Genomic DNA, 19,673 nt, shown 5'->3' with positions numbered 1-19,673 from the left:
TACACACACAGTCCTGATTCTCCAGTATCGTCGGAGTGAGCAGTCACGTGACCGCATGTATGCCATTTACATACTTGCAGTTACATGACGACTAGACATGTTCAGCTTCTCCCAACACAAGTGAATTAGTCAGGCACGTCTAGTTGGCAGGTAACTGCAAGAATGTAAAGCCCACACTGGTCATCACCACCAGCAATACTGAGGAGTCAGGCAGAATGAGCAGTCACACACACAGTGACTACAGATTTTCGGCCTAAGCTTGGACAACCCGTTTAATAAAATATCCAGTTTGTAGTGGGAAATCTGACATCAGCAATGACTAAGTACAGAGTGAGGAACGACGTTACAGAACAAAACTTTTTTTTTCTTCAACATATCGGTCTCACAATGGGAAATGTAGCAATTCTAAAAAAAACAAAAAAAACCTTTCAATAGAAAGTAATGTATTTCATTGTGTTCTTCTTAAGTAGTTTCCTAATCATAGTTTAGGTACAGTTTGCTCTGTAGCTGGCATGGCTTCCCTTGCCACCATACCACCACACTTAACCATGATCGGTACATTGGTATCTGATTAAGTTTACAGTTTATTTTCCTAGGGTGTAGAATGAAATGGACAAAGAGTACTGCTAACTTCCAAGCAAGGGCTGGACCAGATTCTTGTAAAATTGAAGTCAGAAGGGCAGCATGGTGGCTGCAAAAGCATGCAATCAATGGCGATGAACGTGACATGCATGGAATAAAGATGAAGTGGTGAGCAATACAGTGATGCATGGCAGCCGAGGATAGGTGCTCACCATTAAATGCACACTGGAGCTTGACTTCCTTTTCTAGACAGACCAAGAGGAGGGAATAGAGTAAGAAAAAGACAGAAAGAAGCAGATAGATAAAAGAAAGAAAAAGGGAGCATGGTAATAATAATAAAAAAAAACAAAAACAGACAACGGTAAACCACGTTAGTGAGGCAAAAGAGTGGAGGAGCCAGTCCCAGCAGAGAGCAGAAAATCAAGCAACCAATCAAATAGAATACAAACACGAGACACACATACAGAAGCGCAGAAAAGCTAACTTCAAAAATCTAAACATTCCGCACGGTCAATAACATGATACTGCTGCTACCAGTGAAAATCGGCTAAAAAGGTCCAACATCCAAGATAGATGACCAGTTGAGTGAGTCTATGACTGACTTTATTTACGTAGTCATTTTGTGGATAAGGCCCTGTCTGTGCACATGACCAGGGCCGGACTGGCCATCTCGCAAATGCCAGAAGGGCCTATCTGGTCGTGGACCGCCTTGTCTGCTACATTGTTAACAGAATCCATGTTCTCAAGGCACCCATACTGTTAAGAGTTGTGATGGAGAGCAAAGTGGCTGACTCCATCACTTACCCCAGCAGGCCACGGGTATCATTAGAAATATTGGTCTGATTGTAAATTTTGCTTTCCTCCACGCAGGGTAATATTAGTAATATATCCCATCTGGTGCTTGGGGAAGGGGACAACATGGGACTGTGTAATTTCAAATGCCAGGCAAAGTCCGTATCTGCACATGACTATATTACGACTCTTCTCGGGTGAATTCCCAGGACTTTCTTGCAGAAAGCTCTACAACGGTCTCATTCATCTGAAAAAAACAAGTTTCTGCAGTAAAATCTGCAACTTAGGAAATCAATTATTTGGGTATCTGCACAGATAGCAGCATTGACGTGGAGCCAGACCATGGGGATTATCTGCAGCACATTAGGACAGGGGTTGTCCACTACTCTGATAACCTTCTTCTCAATCACTATGCTGACCCCTTGTAAAATAATAACACTTATGCCGGGATCACACATGTGAGAAACACGGCCGAGTCTCGCATGTTAATACCCGGCCCTGCCGCCGGCACTCAGGAGCGGAGCGTGCGGCTCCATGTATTGCTATGCGGCCGCACGCTCCGCTCTGGAGTGAAGGCGGCAGGGCTGGGTATTAACATGCGGGACTCGGCCGTGTTTCTCGCATGTGTGATCCCGGCCTTATACTGACCTCTGATGCTGGCGCCATTCCAGGACTGGCTCTCCCAGATATGTCACGCAATCCCTGTGACCATTCAGCAAAGGATTCACTCTCCCCACCTTCGGACAAATCACATATATCCAGAAAAATTTCACTCCGATGTATGTGATTTGTCCAAAGGAGGGGAGAGTGAAGCCAGTGCTGAATGGCCACAGGGATCGTGTGGAGCAACTAGGAGAGCCAGTGCCAACACCGCTGGAATGGTGCTGGCACCGAAAGGGAGTACACGTGTTATTTTATAAGGGGGAAATAGGATTGTTGAGAAAGGGTTGTCAGAGTAGTGGACAGCCCCTTCACTCGCTTGTTCACACAGACAGACTGTGGTTACCGATGTCTACTGAACAATCTGTAGGAGACCATTCAGTACGCAGAGGCTGACATTGTTCTTGATTATATGATTATTCACCCAATCAATGAACATTTTAATCGTTCATTGGGTAATGAGCAGCCATATATGTTAACCCATTAGCCATTTACAATCTAAAAAGGTCTGCGAGCACCCCTGCCATTTCTGTTCCTGTAAAGCCAAGTTACCATAATTTGTGTTGCAGGACATTTGTGCAATTTAGATTTTTTTTTATGATGGGACTACATGAATACTTGAGTGTACATGACCTAACCAGAACTAAAGAGGTAGAAAGCAGTTCACATTTGCCTGCCTAAAATACTCAAAGTAAAAATAAGACTATATTTCACGTAATTGGCTACAGCGGAAGGCGTTGTTAACAAACTTTTTTTTATCTTTTCCAATTTAGAGAAGTTTGTGAGCAAAAGAAATTTTGGGGGCGATTCATAAAAGTGTTTTCCCCAGAAAACGAACGTAAAATGCGTTGAGAGGTCGTTCATTTTTTGTGCAATATTTGAGCATTTTTACTTCCGTTTGAAGCAGCTCTGCCAAAATGGTCAGAGCTGGGGAGGAGCCTGGGCACGACTACTCCCGCCCGATAAATTCATTCAAGTGCTGCCATTTTGTACACCAGAAATGTTGCTCCGGTCCCTGATTGGTGTAGCATTTTTCAGGAGGAGCACATCACCGAGAAGGTATTCCAAATTCATTAAGCAGCATGCGTCACTTAATGAATTCGGCACATTGTACTCTAGCGAGCAGTCTTAATGTCTTATTTTTGGGTATATTTTAAGTAGGTTTAATGTTTTAGCAATCTACAAGCCAAGCCAATATTTAAGATGTGAAAATTAACCCCAATTCTTATTGCAATAATCACATTCATAATGGTTTATATAATATTCTATTGCAAAAGCTGCCATAAATGTACAGTAGAAGGAAGCCTAAGATAATGCAAATCCTTGAGAATAGAAGGAATGTTTCCCTTTATAACCACATTTGTCATTATTAGGAAACTTACAAAGAAGGACGTGTAACTCTTCTATGTCATTTGTGCTAATTACATTTACAAATACAAAGCAGCATATTGAGAATGTCTTATGTAATGATCTCCGAGGTACAATTACTCGGGTCTGCAGTTTCTGCTCCTGTAGCGGAGACCTTTTCAGCGGTTTCTTGTGCTCTCCATCTTTAATTTGCGTCATAAAGCCACTGTTGTCATGGTAACAGACAAGACTCTGCTCGCTTGGAGACACAAAGTGTTGTCTTTGAATATGAATAACACGGCTTCAAGATATGGATTTGCAAACGAAGATGTAGGAAACATTTTTTTCTATTAACCACCGCCAAAGCTTAGAGAAATCATTGATACAGCATAAAAACCGTTATGAAATCCAGATGAGCATACAAATTAATTATCCATTAAAAAGTAGAATACGATTTCATAGGGACAAATTTAAAATCTTACGTTTAAAGTCTCCTCAGAGATTTCTTAAGCTCTAGCTAACAGCCAGCTAAATCCGACGACTTGTTTTGCACTGACAAGTGGTAAACAACCCAAAACATGTCTCTGCAAACGTAGTGCCAGGTTTGGCTTGTTAAAGGGTCGATATTGAGTTTTAGAATTGCTACGTCTAATTGGTTGCACTAGAGTTCTTGTCCTCCATTTCTGAACAGGCACTTTGTGTATTTAGATTCCCAGCAGAGTTTTACATGGCCCATAAGTCTCCTACAGCCAACTTGGCTCTCCCCACAAGGAGAAAAATGCTCAATTAGACCCCCATATTTAAAGTAATGAGACAATGACTTTTTATACTGAAGCCGCTATCATTTAGCTGACAGGTGAGAGTTAGGCTTTCGATGCTTCAGCTGTTCTTCTCGGAGGAACATTTAATGTAATATATGGATAGGTGGGGTCTGCAAGTGTTTAAAGGACATTCCTGAAAGCCGGGTCTGCCTACATTGTCAATACTCATCTTGAGACAGCACCAGACAGAAGATATGAAGTTGTTAATGGATTTACATTTCAAAGACCTAGATGTTCATACTAGCAGTTTGGTGGGGGGTGACAGAATCCCGTTAACACTACGATTGTCAAACATTGCCACTTTGCTCTCATAGCAAAGGGTCGCAACAAATCTTTGAAAGAGGATACAACTATATACTTAGTTTATACCTAGCACCTCTAATCTATAGGAAACATTTATCTTCTAAAAAGTAGCTGTTCAGCATTATTTAAAGGGGTTTTCCAAGAAAATAAAAAAAAAAAAATATCACAATAAATATATTCCTAGTACATAAAAAAGCCTCCGCCTTGTTACACAGCCTCCAGTATCTCCGGATATTGATTGCAACAGCAGTAGTGAGCAGGTATAACTTGGGGTGAATTACTTAGATGACTGGTTCTTTATGCTGAATATTTTGTTCAATAGCTCCTAGTACCCACTGAAATAAACACAATACACAGCTAAGCATTTATAGTGGAGTGGGGACAAATAGTTGCCGACCAACAGCTATATCACGTATAGTCCACTTTTTATATAAATACTTGGGTTACCAAAAGTCACCGATTTCTTACTAAGTTTCAACCACAGGTAGTCACAGCAGCCATGAAACCCCTACACATAATAAGAATGGATTTATGCCTTAAGACAAAGTAAGGGACATGAAAACGCAAACACGGAAAGCAAAAATATAGCTTAAGGAAAAACTCCTAATGACTAAATAAATAGGCGATGCTCATAAGTGCTCTTTACTGGTATATTTTAAAGGGAGCCCATCACATGATTCATGTTGCCCGAACCACAGGCGATGTGAATCGGGGACCGGCTGCAGCATTCTACTCATCTATGGTAAAAAAAAAAAAAAAAGAGAAAAACATAATTGACAATGTGGCCACAGACGAAGTGCTAGTTCTAGAAACACAACACTGCTGGTTTCTCTACCATTCAGCTAAACTGACAAGTCTCTCCCTACATGTACACGTAGGTAGAGACTTGTCAGTCTAGCCAAGTAGGCAGGGAGAAGCGGGCAGGAATATGCCTCTGGAATATGCCTCACCTTCTCCTTGGAAACAATTTCAGCTATGTTTTTTTTTTCTGCGAGATTGCAGCATTTAAAAGAGTTATCCAGGACTATATTCATTTTTTACCGGGGGCCTAATAACTAACAAGCACATAGTTGCTTAATTACCTGTCTGTTCTGCACAGCGCAGATCTCTGCTGGCACAGAGCGGTCATAGACCACTCCTGCCAGGGATTCTACAACTTCCACTGAGGTCACGTTAACAAATCGGAGGCTTCTCTTACGCTCTACTCTACTTGATGGGGTTTAACTGCAGACGTCATGCTGATTGACAGCCAACTCCCCGCTACCTAACTACAGGGAGCCAGTTGTCAATCAGCATGACGCCAGCAGTCACACCCAGGCAACAGAGCAGCCTGGAAGAGGAAAAGCTGCACTGTTGACATTAAGCATCTAAATTTCCCGCAGGAGCAATTGGTGACCACTGAGCCAGCAGAGGGCAGAACAGGCAGTTAGATGCTTCTGTTAGCAAATACTTGCCAGTAAGTTTTAAAGCCCATACTAAAAAAAATATATATATATATACGGTATATTAAAAGTCCTGGACAACTGTTAAGAATAAAATAATGTAGGAGCCAGCCTCTAATTCATGCCGGCTTTGTAGAAGCTGACAGATTCCCTTTAAAATCTAGTGTTTACAGTTTTCACACTCCCACATTAGAAAATGGGTGATTAAATTCTAAGCAGTCAAAAATGTTCACAGTTATGTGAAAACGAAGGCCGATGCAGCCGAAGAATAAATATAGCAGTTGGAATTAAGGCATTAGACATAACTAATTAAAAAAAAAAAATCTCTCTACATTTCCACTCTTCAAATGTAAAGTCTTCCCTATATTCGATAGGACTTTGATCATTTTATTATCGTTTACTTATAATATATATATATATATATATATATATATATATATATATATATATATATATATATATATATATATATAACGTATATACTCGAGTATAAGCCGAGATTTTCAGCCCAAATTTTTGGGCTGAAAGTGCCCCTCTCGGCTTATACTCGAGTCACGGTGGGTGGCAGGGTCGGCGGGTGAGGGAGAGAGGGCGCTGAGGCATACTCACCTAGTCCCGGCGCTCCCCCTGCCATCCCACGGTCTTCGGGTGCTGCAGTTCTTCCCCTGTACAGTGGTCACGTGGGACCACTCATTAGAAAAATGAATATGGACTCCACTCCCATAGGGGTGGAGCCGCATATTCATTTCTCTAATCAGTGGTAACGGTGACCGCTGATAGAGGAAGAGGCTGCGGCACCGAAGACCAGCTGTCCGGGAGAAGGAGCGGGACGCCGGGTGCAGGTAAGTATGTCATATTTACCTATCCCCGTTCAACACGCCGGGCGTCGCTCCATCTTCCCGGCGCCTCCATCTTCCCAGCGTCTCTCTGCACTGACTGTGCAGGTCAGAGGGCGCGATGACGCATATAGTGTGTGCGCCGCCCTCTGCCTGATCAGTCAGTGCGGAGAGACGCCGGGACCGGATGCCGGGAGCTGCAAGCAAGAGAGGTGAGTATGGCATTTTTTTTATTGCAGCAGCAGCAGCAGCAGCAATGGAACAGCTTTCTATGGTACATCAATGGGGCAATAGTGAACGGTGCAGAGCACTATATAGCACAGCTATGGGACAAAAATGAACGGTGCAGAGCACTATATGGCACAGCTATGGGGCAATAATGAACGGTGCAGAGCACTATATGGCACAGCTATGGGGCAATAATGAATGGTGCAGAGCACTATATGGCACAGCTATGGGGCAATAATGAACGGTGCAGAGCACTATATGGCACAGATATGGGGCAATAATGAACGGTTCAGAGCACTATATGGCACAGCTATGGGGCAATAATGAACAGTGCAGAGCATTGTATATGGGGCACAGCTTTATATGGAGCATCTATGGGGCAATAATGAACTGTATGGAGCATTATATGTGGCACATTTTTATATAGAGCATCTTATGGGCCCATCATGAACTGTATGGAGCATTATATGGGGCTCCTGATTCAAGATGGATATTCAAAAACACTTAACCTACTGATGTCTCAATTAATTTTACTTTTATTGGTATCTATTTTTATTTTTGACATTAACCGGTAGCTGCTGCATTTTCCACCCTAGGCTTATACTTGAGTCAATAACTTTTCCCAGTTTTTTGTGGCAAAATTAGGGGGGTCGGCTTATACTCGAGTATATACGGTGTATATATATATATATATATATATATATATATATATATATATATATATATATAATATATTTTCCTAAAAGAAGATATTAAAGTGGAATTATGCAAATAGTAATAAAAAGCTTTTAACCATTCTGAAATCTGAATATGTGTAATTGTAAAGGCACCATTTGCCTGTGATCTAACAAGCACTGATACAGAGTGGATGATCAGAAAGAAGTTTCATACACAAGATGATGTGGATGGTTACTCTAATCTAGACGATGTCCCAATGACACCCTCACACATCAACGCACATGGGAAGAAATGTTATCACGACACTGAGCCCAAACAGTTACTGGACACTATTTTCTGTAGTTAAATAGTCACACAGTTGAATACATGTTTCTAATGGTTTTGATGTCACACATACAATGGAATCCTAATGAAAATAATGCATAATTAAAGAGGAATTTGTCAACTAAACTTTGTTCACATACAGGATAAACCCCATCTAAGAGCTGGAAATGTAAAATATTATCAAGAAACAAAATCCAAGTTAAACCTTAACATTCATGAAGATCCTATTTGAAATTATTTTTTTTTGGCATTTATAGATCATATTTCCTCAAGACTCAGTATTACTTAACCCATCACAGAACTCCACTGGGAGATAAATTAACCTTCATTTCTACGTGTTTATATAGAGGGAAACATTTGTAACACCTATACTGAGACTGCTTACCTTTACTCCATCTGTCTTCTTGTTTAACAGACTTTTGGCGGCTGGAAAAAAAAAAGATAGATATTTATTAAGAAAAAAAGTATTATGTCTTGTACATATTCTTTGGATAAAGTTTCTCCATAAGGTGCCAACCACACGGGATGTAGTTACTCACATCGCCTCCTCTTACGCTTTGTTTTGAGGTACCTTGAAAGCAGACTGACCGTTGCAGAAAGATTCTGAGGTTGGTATACAGGTTATGATCAAAAGCAACATATAACCAGCAAAAACGCAGAAATTGTGAAAACAAATGTACGTGGAAGAGTAGGGGGCTACAGTATACATATTACAATGGCAAAGAACTAGGTCGTAGAGGGTGTAGTCCTATCAACTCATATTTATACTCATGAATATTCCCCATATGTAAACTCATTGCAAGTATAGTAATATGTACAATTAGGGGCAAACAAAAGATGTACAAGTAAACCAGATCACACAAAGGAAAACCTGGAGAAAGTAATGCCCACATATAAAGTTAATATACAAGTGATTACGCCCTTTTTTTTTGTAACAAATGTAAGCATTTTGGTTTAAAATAATTTTTCGATTGGGTTTCATTAAAAATTTTGGCCTAACTTGGTTTCAACAGCCTTTGTGTATCACAATACATAGCAGGCTGCAGAACAAGTTAACAAAGAATATGCTAGAGAACTGCTTCTAACAGTCATTGCAACTTATTCTGAACTCTAAGTTGCTTTATGGCCGCATCAAAGTTCACCTCAACTTTGATGTGGTCCTGCAGCAGCTTAAAATAGTACTGGAGAAGAGAAATAAGAAATAAAAATGCCATCAGAGTGAGCTCACTGATGGATTTACTGGTAACTTATCCTGCAGTCTGCTATGTACTGTCAACACAGTGATTGCACAAGCCAAATAGTCAAAAATTTCAAAGGAAACCCAATAGAAAAATATGTTTAATCAAAAATACCTGCAATTAAATAAAACAAAAATGGCCAAAAGTTAACCATATAGTTTATCTCAAGTTTTGTTAGGCTGAAAATATACTGGAGAAATTTACAATGATGAGAATGATTTTCTCAGAGGATCAATACAAACATCATTAATGTGCATTGGTGAACATGCAAGTATGTAACTAACGATTAAAAGATGTTTAAAGCAAATCATCTGACTGATGAAAGAAATCATCGTTAGCTATCCTGCGCTAGATGATAGAGGCGATGTCGAGATTTTGTGTTTCCTTGTGCTATAAATTTGCCTCAGTAATTGCAGGTTGATAAATATTACAGATGAACAAAGGAAATCCGCAAGGATAAGATTCAAGATTGAAGATCGTTCCTTGTAGATGGCCCTTTATGTGGTATAAAGACACATATTGCCGCAGATAATTTCTCATCTTTTGATGATCATATTCATTTAATCACCACAGCCATGTTATGTATTGTGGGACAAATCAAGTGGCTAGTTGGTAAAATTATACAGACTAGCCTTCATGGCTGACTCCCCAAAAAGTCCAGAAATGGGCTTTCCTAAACTCTATATAACCCTAGAGGGACCATATTCTTCATAGCAACCAATCACAGCTCGGGATTTATTTCTGAAAATTCCAGGTCCGGCGCCTCCCATCTTCAGAAGATGACGTCCTCTTCTTGTCTTCCTGCTGCGGTGTAATGCAGTGCGCAGACGCTGGGCCTCTCTGACCTTTCCCGGCGCCTGCGCACTGCAGTACTTTGCTCTGCCCTCAACAAAGCAGATAAAGTACACCTGCGCAGGAGCCGCAACAAGAAGAAAAGAAGAGGACGTCATCGTATGAAGATGGGAGGCGCCGGACCTGGATCGCGACACCGATCGGACCCGAACCGAACCGCCCCTGGATGAGTATAATCGAGCCTGTTTTTCTTATCTTTCAGGATACATCTGGGGCTTATCTACAGCATTACAGAATGCTGTAGATAAGCCCCTGATGCCGGTGGCCGCAGCTCATACTCAAATTTTGGGGTGACAGATTCCCTTTAAGAACTGAAAGCTAGCTTCTGTTAGACTATTTTCATACATAGAGTTAATAAAGTATTTTTTTGTAGTACACAAGCTCAATATGGTATATTTCACATAGAAAAGAAAAGTATGGGTAGCCTGCTTCTTTGGTTTAAATGAAAGAAAGGCTGCAGCCGATCAGCGGCTGCTGATTAGCTCCAGTGGTCACATGGCGCGTTCCCTCTCCCCTTTAACCAGATGTCGATAATAGGGGACTGGCAGGGAGAACAGTAGAAAGGAGGCTGTTTCCTCATGGTAAGTGAATTTTTTTGATTTTTTATGTTCAGGTATTTAGAAGTAGGACTCGCAAGCATGAGGACCCTTGACGTTGGGTTGCAAGCTTCTTTATTTTGGCCAAAATATCAATCATAATCTAATTTAATGTAATTATCATATGCATCATTATCATTTTACTTTTTACCATCTTTTTTGCAAGATGCGGCCAGGCCTCTTTTTGATGGCTAGTTATACTGGGGCGTCATTCCTAATGTTTTGCATTTTTTTGGTGTTGGGCAGCCCGCCTATTATAATATTTTGGGCATCATCAATTGGCTGCAAACCAGACACCTTGCATCATGCATATCCATGTGAATGGCATCCTATGCAAGCCCTATTAGTGCGCATGTTTTGCTACTAGGCAGCCATCCCCTCCATAATTTTGGTAGGTCTGTGAATGGCTGCTATTATCAGTAGTTTGCACCTGTGCCTGCCCTAGCCTATATAACAGAGGTCGGCTGTATCCTGCTAGTGCATTTGTCATCTGACTGTTCTTGGTTAGGCTGTTTCCTCATGGCAAGTGTGTTTTTTTTTACTTTTTATGTTCGAGCAATGGTTAATTTAGAATTTTTTGTTCATCCATCAACCTGGGTCCATTAGGATTAACTTTGATGGAAGCCTTATAGTAGTTGACAAATCGGGTAATCTTGTAATCTTTGAATATTATTAACTGTAAAAATCAAAAATTTCAAACATAGCATCTCTAAGGCTGCGTTCATGTCCGTTTCCTAAATTCCAATTTTTGGTTCTATGAAGCAGAACTGCAGAATTCAAACGTTAACGAATTAGTCACGCGATGCAGATAAACAGCACCTAGAAGACCCAATTGACCTGTAATACGGTTTATTGGGCTCCATCATCTTACTGGAAGAAATAAATCTGCCTCCCGTTCTTTTTCTTCGGATGTTACAGCATCCACTAGGGATATGACTCCTCCACAGATGTGGTCAGAGATTTAATGGGTTTTCTTAGACTATATTCATGACCTATGCTTGATATATGGATAGGAAATGGATAGTAGTGTAACTTTAAGCTTGTGGGCCCCAATGTAAAGTTTCCAACAGGACCCCCAACTATCATGGGTCTTTAACAGTATTGAGCGAAAAGGGCCTTATCACCACCTCCCAGCTCCAAGGCTCGGGTCCGACTGCAACCCTTGCACCTAGTGTAGATACATGCTTGTTTAGTATTTAAGACTGGTGGCGTTCACCTCTTGGCACCCCTAAAGTTACTGGATTGCCACATCTGGTGAGCCACAACACCTTCAAAGTTCCTTTGAGACAGCTTACAGTATCATACTAAGCCACTAAACAAAATGGGGGCTGTGCCAATTTGGGCAAACCAAAGGCCATTAATCAGTTGCACACAGTCAAACTTCTACCAAACTGCAAATGGGACATAGAGGGATAGGTTATTAATATTAAAGTCTTGGAAAACTACTTTAAATATATAATTTTCTATTTTGCGATTTAAATTTTCACTGTGTGCCGTAGCAACAAAAAAAAAAAAAAATCACTGCCCTCATAAAAGCAGATAATGGATCACTGAAAGTGGCGAGTGATGTTCTGCTTCACAGGGAAACAATAAAGTGTAATTTAATTCCCTACTAATGGATCTGTACTGCAATAAATTTATTTTAACATTTAAAAAGTTTCTGTTCCAAATACAACTTTCACTTTAAATGGAATTTTTTATTTTTTTTAAAAAAGCCTGTGCTCCCAACACAACAGGAGGCAGAACGGATATGTTACTGCAGATCAAAATCCAAGCACACAACTACATATACACACAGGCATGCGTGGTATGGCATTGTGCGCTCATAACATCCTCACTGTGTGAACACTGCTACATAGTCAGCATTGTGACCAGCTCATCCAATGACAACTGCTGCTCGGAGCACTTGTGAATCACTGACATACCACCAAGAGCTCCAAGGAAAAACAGATATTTGCACAGCTGCTTTCGCTGGCACACTTTCTGACTGTTCTAGCCACATTGTTACAAAACTTGAGTGATTTAAAAGTCTCAAGAGGTTTTGCTGAAAATTAGAACCTTGTAAAGAAAAAAAGGAAAGTTGTTCTGTATATATAAACACTGTATACAAACAATTCATGTCTAAAATAAACCCTGAAGTGACCGGAGTGGGCAGACAGCCATGCAGTGTACATAGCTGGACTCCCAGCCCTGCAGCAGGACTTCAGAGGGCGCCAAAAATTATTACTCAAACATTGCGCAGACCTTATTGGATGACAGAGCAAATGTGCAAATTCTCTATCGTAATCACTGCTCCAAAAAACAGGGCTGACAAAAAAAACAAGACAGATCGCATCTTATATGTGTTCTTTAAAAAATTTTTAAAAAAAGTTGTCTGCACCACATCTCCTAGGAGGAGCTGCTGAAAATGTGAGAGGTGTATGAGGACAGAGTATGAGTATCTATTGGAACAGCTGTGATCACCTCTAAATGCAGCAAACAACCACACTAGGTGTAGCCCCAATGATTAGCTCGCACAGTGGTTAATGCAGCAATTACCTGATAGTATTTGCCAATAATGGCCACAGACTGATGTGGCAAGGCATCCCTCCAGGGGTGGCAGATTTTTATTTTTTTTAAACAAATCAGGTAATAGTAGGTAATGCTGATCGGCTGATCGAAGAGGCCGCACTGCTCCTGCCAGCACCCTACCATGGCGCATGGTACTGCAATAGTATACCGGCCTGCTAATAAAAGCAGTGTGTTGTGCAAGATGCAGAAGAAATGAAAACACTGAAGGCAAAATACCGCTGCAAGGAGAGCGGAAACCCCTTCAAGCCGCTGATAGTTAGGAGTCCAAGAGGGCACCCCCCACTAAACTAAAGGTACCGTCACACTCAGCGACGCTGCAGCGATATAGACAACGAGCCGATCGCTGGAGCGTCGCTGTTTAGGTCGCTGTAGAGACGTGAAACACAGCAACTCCAGAACGATGCAAGAGCGATCCAGTGACGTAATGGCGACTCACTTATCGTTCTCGCTGGTTGTTAGCTCCATGTAAAAACGTTGCTGGCATCGTTGCTTTTGATGTCAAACATGACGATACACACCGACCTGACGACGAGATAAAGTTCCGGACTTCTAGCTCCGACCAGCGATGGCACAGCGGGATCCTGATCGCTGCTGCGTGTCAAACACAATGAGATCGCTATCCAGGACGCTGCAACGTCACGGATCGTTGTCATTCTCGTTGCAAAGTTGCTGAGTGTGACGGTACCTTAAGTGACCTATCAAATGGATAGACTGTCAATTTTATCCCTTTTAAATTACATTTTAAATTTAAACAAAGATTTATTAATGGACATGTCCTACAAAACAAGAATATTTGGAAGTATCATCATTTAATATTGAAACAGTGTGTTGTAGGTAGGCCCCGGTTCATAATTTTTTTTTTTAATGAGACTTATCTTTTGATCTTCTTTGCCTTCTTTTGTGACAATTACTTCAAAATGGAGCACGAAGTTTGATGAATTTTATGTAAACTTAAAGATGTCCTTTTTCACCACATTTGCGTCTTTTTAACAGCAAAAAGTCGCACGTTAGGCTTTAAGTGAGTAAAAAAGAAATAGGACAGATTTTGTACTCCATTAGTGTACTAAAGAACATTTTGAAAAGTCACAAATGATGAATTAGGCAAACACATCTGGATGAAGAAAATCATAACTAGAATGCCAAGAGAACAAACAAAAACGAAAACTAATACAATGAATGTAAAAATCCCCTGTAAATTACCGTAAATAAAGTCCAGACATAAAAGTTGTGATTAGCAACATTTTTTTATTTCGAATGTCAATGTTGTTTCACGTGGTTGAATTTATGGCCTTCAGGTCTTGAGCTCGACTAACCGTAGTCATTTTGCACCTGACCTTTTTGGAAAGCCACCCCTTCCCCTCTCGTGTATCACCTGCTGAGACGTGCTCCGTCAGCTTGTGTAGTACTCGTGTGAAGCGCTCAGCCTGCCTTGCAGATGCTCCGATGTCACAAGGACTGGCGGATGACACCCCTGATGACATTCTATGAATGTCACGTGGTGGTCAATAATATACACTCTTGTGACACTGTACAACGCAGGATGCTACAACTTACTGTAACTGGAAACCAAAGCAGCTGTTGATGGCAGGCCCTTTTTCAATGACCTGTGACAGCAGCCTATAAACACAAACTATATTAAGAAAGACCGAGCAAAATGGGTAAATAGTCGTGTGGAATAAATATACAGACTACATAATCCCCATTTTGGCGGTCCATATCTGGATTGTTAGAGAAGCAATGGGGACTGAGCATTTGATCCCACATTTTTGCTGTTATATACAGTGTCTGATTTGCAGGGTACATGAGGTTGTTATCATTCCATGTCATATGGTATAATCTACCGTATACTTACCTAAGGTGTCAGCAGCGATATTTCTGTGTAATAATGCCTGAAATAACCCGCCCCGGATACCTCACCACCATCGAAGCTGCAGGAACCCTCTACTCTTCTGTGTCCTTCCCAATCATCCTGTAGAATGTAATCCCGCACGGGCAGAGCCCTCTCCCCTCTGTCATTATTAGTTTGTTCTTTGTATTTTAGATTTGTATCTTGTATGTAACCCCTTCTCATGCACAGAAGCAATGGTGCTCTCAAATAAATAATCGAATAGGCCAGTCCATCTAGTCCTATTTGGGTGTGGGTCATAGAGCATATATGAAATACTTTATTCGTAGTTTTTTTTTAACAATAAGCATTTTGTAATAGGTGTTTGCATTGTAAGTCTTGTGTTTTAGCCTAATTTGTAACCGCACCATTGTGGCATCTTGTCACTATGATGAAGCTCCCTGCTCCCACAGCCAGCGGATTGCATTAAAGTTGGCCCTTTTGCTATCAGAAGGATATTTCCATAGGTATGACCCCTGGTGGGTGTATACCTTCTCCCTGGCTAGGTCTGAGATGACATTCTAGACGGGGACACAGTTCCAGCCCATTACGGTCATATTACTTGTTATCTTAGGACATGCGCTCCTGGATCAGCAGTTATGAGATCGATGGTCCTGAAGTTGGCTCACATAATAAACACTGTGCCTTGGGGGGCATACATACACATGCGGCATGTTCCGGTGCTCAATATCTCGTCTAGGTGAATCATGACCGAGGCGCCTCATAATTGACACAGTTTGGATGTGAAATAGTGATAGCTCTATGGAAGGGGTCACAAACATGTGGCCCCTGAGCCTGCTTCATGCGGCCCGCAGGCCCCCGGAGCTTCCGTAATTATCGCATCAAGGTCCTGGGGGCCACAGACATCAGCAATTATTTTGAGTTGAAAGTGGGTCCTTGGATGCATATTCAATTGAAAACTATCGCGGAACAGTCACCAGCTCTCTGCGCCACAATACCAATACCAACGACCAGTCAATCAGAGGCTTTCAGCTAAAGCTGGCAGGGGATGCTGTTAGCTGAGCGAGCGAAGGTCAGGTGAGGAGAGTTTTTTTATGCTTATGTGAAGCCTGGCAGAATTGGGGAAAGATGCTGACCAGAAAAGGGACATTAATACAAGATAGGGACCAGACTGGACACATTACTATAATATGGGACATTACTGTAAGTTGGGGACCAGAATGGCCATATTACTGTAAGATGAGAACCAGGATGGGACAATAATATATGATGGGAACCAGGATGGGCACATTACTATAAGATGGGGACATTACTATAAGATGAGGACCAGGATAGGCACATTACTATAAGATGGGGACATTACTACAAGATGGGGACTAGGATCGGACAATACTATAAGATGAGGACCAGGATGGGACAATAGTATATGATGGGGACCAGGATGGGCACATTACTATAAGATGGGGACATTACTATAAGATGAGGACCAGGATAGACAGATTACTATAAGATGAGGAACAGGATAGGCACATTACTATAAGATTGGGACCAGGATGGGCACATTACTATAAGATGGGGACCAGGATAGGCACATTACTATAAGATGGGGACCAAGATAGGCACATTACTATACGATGGGGACCAGGATGGGTACATTACTATAAGATGGGGACCAGGATGGGACAATAGTATAAGATGGGGACCGTGATGGACACATTACTATAAGATGAGGACCAGGATGGGCACATTACTATAAGATGAGGACCAGGATAGGCACATTACTATAAGATGGGGACCAGGATGGGCACATTACTATAAGATGAGGACCAGGATAGGCACATTACTATAAGATGGGGACCAGGATAGGCACATTACTATAAGACGAGGACCAGGATGGGCACATTACTATAAGATGAGGACCAGGATAGGCACATTACTATAAGATGAGGACCAGGATAGGCACATTACTATAAGATGGGGACCAGGATGGGCACATTACTATAAGATGAGGACCAGGATAGGCATATTACTATAAGATGGGGACCAGGATGGGACAATAGTATAAGATGGGGACCGTGATGGACACATTACTATAAGATGAGGACCAGGATTGGACAATAGTATATGATGAGGACCAGGATAGGCATATTACTATAAGATGGGGACCAGGATAGGCACATTACTATAAGACGAGGACCAGGATGGGCACATTACTATAAGACGAGGACCAGGATGGGCACATTACTATAAGATGAGGACCAGGATAGGCACATTACTATAAGATGAGGACCAGGATAGGCACATTACTATAAGATGGGGACCAGGATGGGCACATTACTATAAGATGAGGACCAGGATAGGCATATTACTATAAGATGGGGACCAGGATGGGACAATAGTATAAGATGGGGACCGTGATGGACACATTACTATAAGATGAGGACCAGGATTGGACAATAGTATATGATGAGGACCAGGATGGGCACATTACTATAAGATGGGGACATTACTATAAGATGGGGACTAGGATCGGACAATACTATAAGATGAGGACCAGGATGGGCACATTACTATAAGATGGGGACCAGGATCGGACAATACTATAAGATGGGGACCAGGATGGGCACATTACTATAAGATGGGGACCAGGATGGACACATTACTATATGATTGGGACATTACTATAAGATGGGGACTAGGATGGGACAATACTATAAGATGGGGACCAGGATGGGCACATTACAATAAGATGGGGACCAGGATGGGCACATTACTACCTGATGTTATTCAGAAATACTATATGGTGCCAATTGTAAGACAAAATTACTTTATGGGGGGGGGGGGGGGGGACACAAAACGGAAATACAAATTGAAAAAAATAATAATTAAAATAACACACACAATGAATGCCATTTAAAGAATAAAATAAAAAACAAGCCCAAAAAGTAAAAAAAAATAAAGAAAAGGTGTACAGAAAAAAATAATATGGTATCACTAAAAATGACATCTCGCCGTGCAAAGAATGCAGCCGTTCAAATTCACATTTTTTTTTATGTGCAGTCCATATACACAGCAGAATTTGAGACCCCTGCACTATGGGGACTGAAGCGGCGTGTCTATAGTTGATTTGCTTCATAGTTTGATGTGCTTGATTTGCTACATAGTTTGATGTGCTTGAACCAGGACTGGCATGAATAACGGCTGTTAATGCAGCAATTTATGTTTTACTCTGGAATATTGCCGAGGTTCTGATAATTTGAAAAGCCGACCATGTGTCTTGGATGATTAGTTCAAGGCAGGGCCCCGAACTGGCTTTTCCCAATCTGACCCCCTTGGTCTCTTCTGATGTGTGGTGTGATGCATAGAGAGAGACCTGTCAACCAAAAGGGTCAGGTTGGAGAGAAAGTGCCAGGAACCTACCTCGGACTAGTCATCCGAGATATATGGTCCTCTGCCAGTTTTTATAAAGTATGTTTCCTCTGAACTTATCCAGACTTTACATTCACAGCTTCAGTAATGCAGCCAGTGTTTTAAGGCTGTGTGCACACGTAGCAGATTTTTTGCGGTTTTTCGCTATTAAACCGCGAAAATAACGCTCACATTATGCATCCTATTTAATAGAATGCAATCCACATTTTTTGTGCACATGCTGCGTTGTTTTCCTAAGCGGAATCGCATTCCAGAAAAAAACACAGCATGTTCATTCAATTTGCGGAATTGCGGGGATTCCGCACACATAGGAATGCATTGATCTGCTTACTTCCCGCATGGGGCTATGCCCACCATGCGGGAAGTAAGCAGATCATGTGCGGTTGGTACCCAGGGTGGAGGAGAGGAGACTCTCCTCCATGGACTAGGCACCATATAATTGGTAAAAAAAAAAGAATTAAAATAAAAAATAGTGATATACTCACCTTCTGATGGCCCCCGGAGTCTTCCCGCCTCTGAGCGGTGCACGCGGCCGCTTCCATTCCCATGGATGCTTTGTGTGAAGGACTTGCGATGACGTCGTGGTCACGTGACCGTGACGTCATGGCAGGTCCTGCACACAAAGCATCTACAGGAACGGAAGGTGAGAATAACCATTTTTAGATTTTTTTAATTATTTTTAACATTATATCTTTGTACTATTGATGCTGCATAGGCAGCATCAATAGTAAAAAGTTGGTCACACTTGTCAAACGCTATGTTTGACAAGTGTGACCAACCTGTCAGTTTTCCAAGGGATGCTACAGATCGCTTGGAAAACGCTAGCATTCTGCAAGCTAATTATGCTTGCAAAACGCTAGTTTTTAGCACGAATATGCATGTCAATTCCGCATGCGATATACCCGCGGCAGGAGTTGCAGAATTGCACACTGAAATTTCCGCAGCAATTCTGCCATGTGTGCACTTAGCCTAAGGCTATGTGCACACGTTGCATTTTTGGCGGTGCAGAAATGCTGCAGATCCGCAATTGATTTACAGTAAAATGTAAATCAATGAGAAAAAAAAATGCTGTGCACACTTTGCGGAAAATCCGCTGCGGAAACACTGCGGTTTAAAAACAGTAGCATG

At 41.5% G+C, this 19,673-nt stretch overlaps 1 protein-coding gene across 17 annotated transcripts in view; it reads right to left on the bottom strand.

Moving 5' to 3' along the window:
* The window catches only part of CAMK2G (calcium/calmodulin dependent protein kinase II gamma), a 289,929-nt gene that overhangs the window by 41,741 nt on the left and 228,515 nt on the right, over nucleotides 1-19,673 (bottom strand). For 9 of the 17 annotated variants that reach the window (XM_069753268.1, XM_069753271.1, XM_069753259.1 and 6 more), the window contains one exon: nucleotides 8,399-8,439. In XM_069753268.1, coding sequence (XP_069609369.1) covers nucleotides 8,399-8,439 — 41 coding nt within the window. Of the gene's footprint in view, nucleotides 1-794; nucleotides 828-8,398; nucleotides 8,440-19,673 lie in introns of all 17 variants that reach the window. The other 8 variants (XM_069753267.1, XM_069753265.1, XM_069753261.1 and 5 more) reach the window with 1 other exon arrangement.

The sequence above is a fragment of the Ranitomeya imitator genome, chromosome 2, assembly GCF_032444005.1.
Source record: "Ranitomeya imitator isolate aRanImi1 chromosome 2, aRanImi1.pri, whole genome shotgun sequence".
Taxonomy (NCBI): Eukaryota; Metazoa; Chordata; class Amphibia; order Anura; family Dendrobatidae; genus Ranitomeya; species Ranitomeya imitator.
Note: the sequence above shows the minus strand (reverse complement) of the source record. Positions and strands in the feature narration are given on the sequence as shown.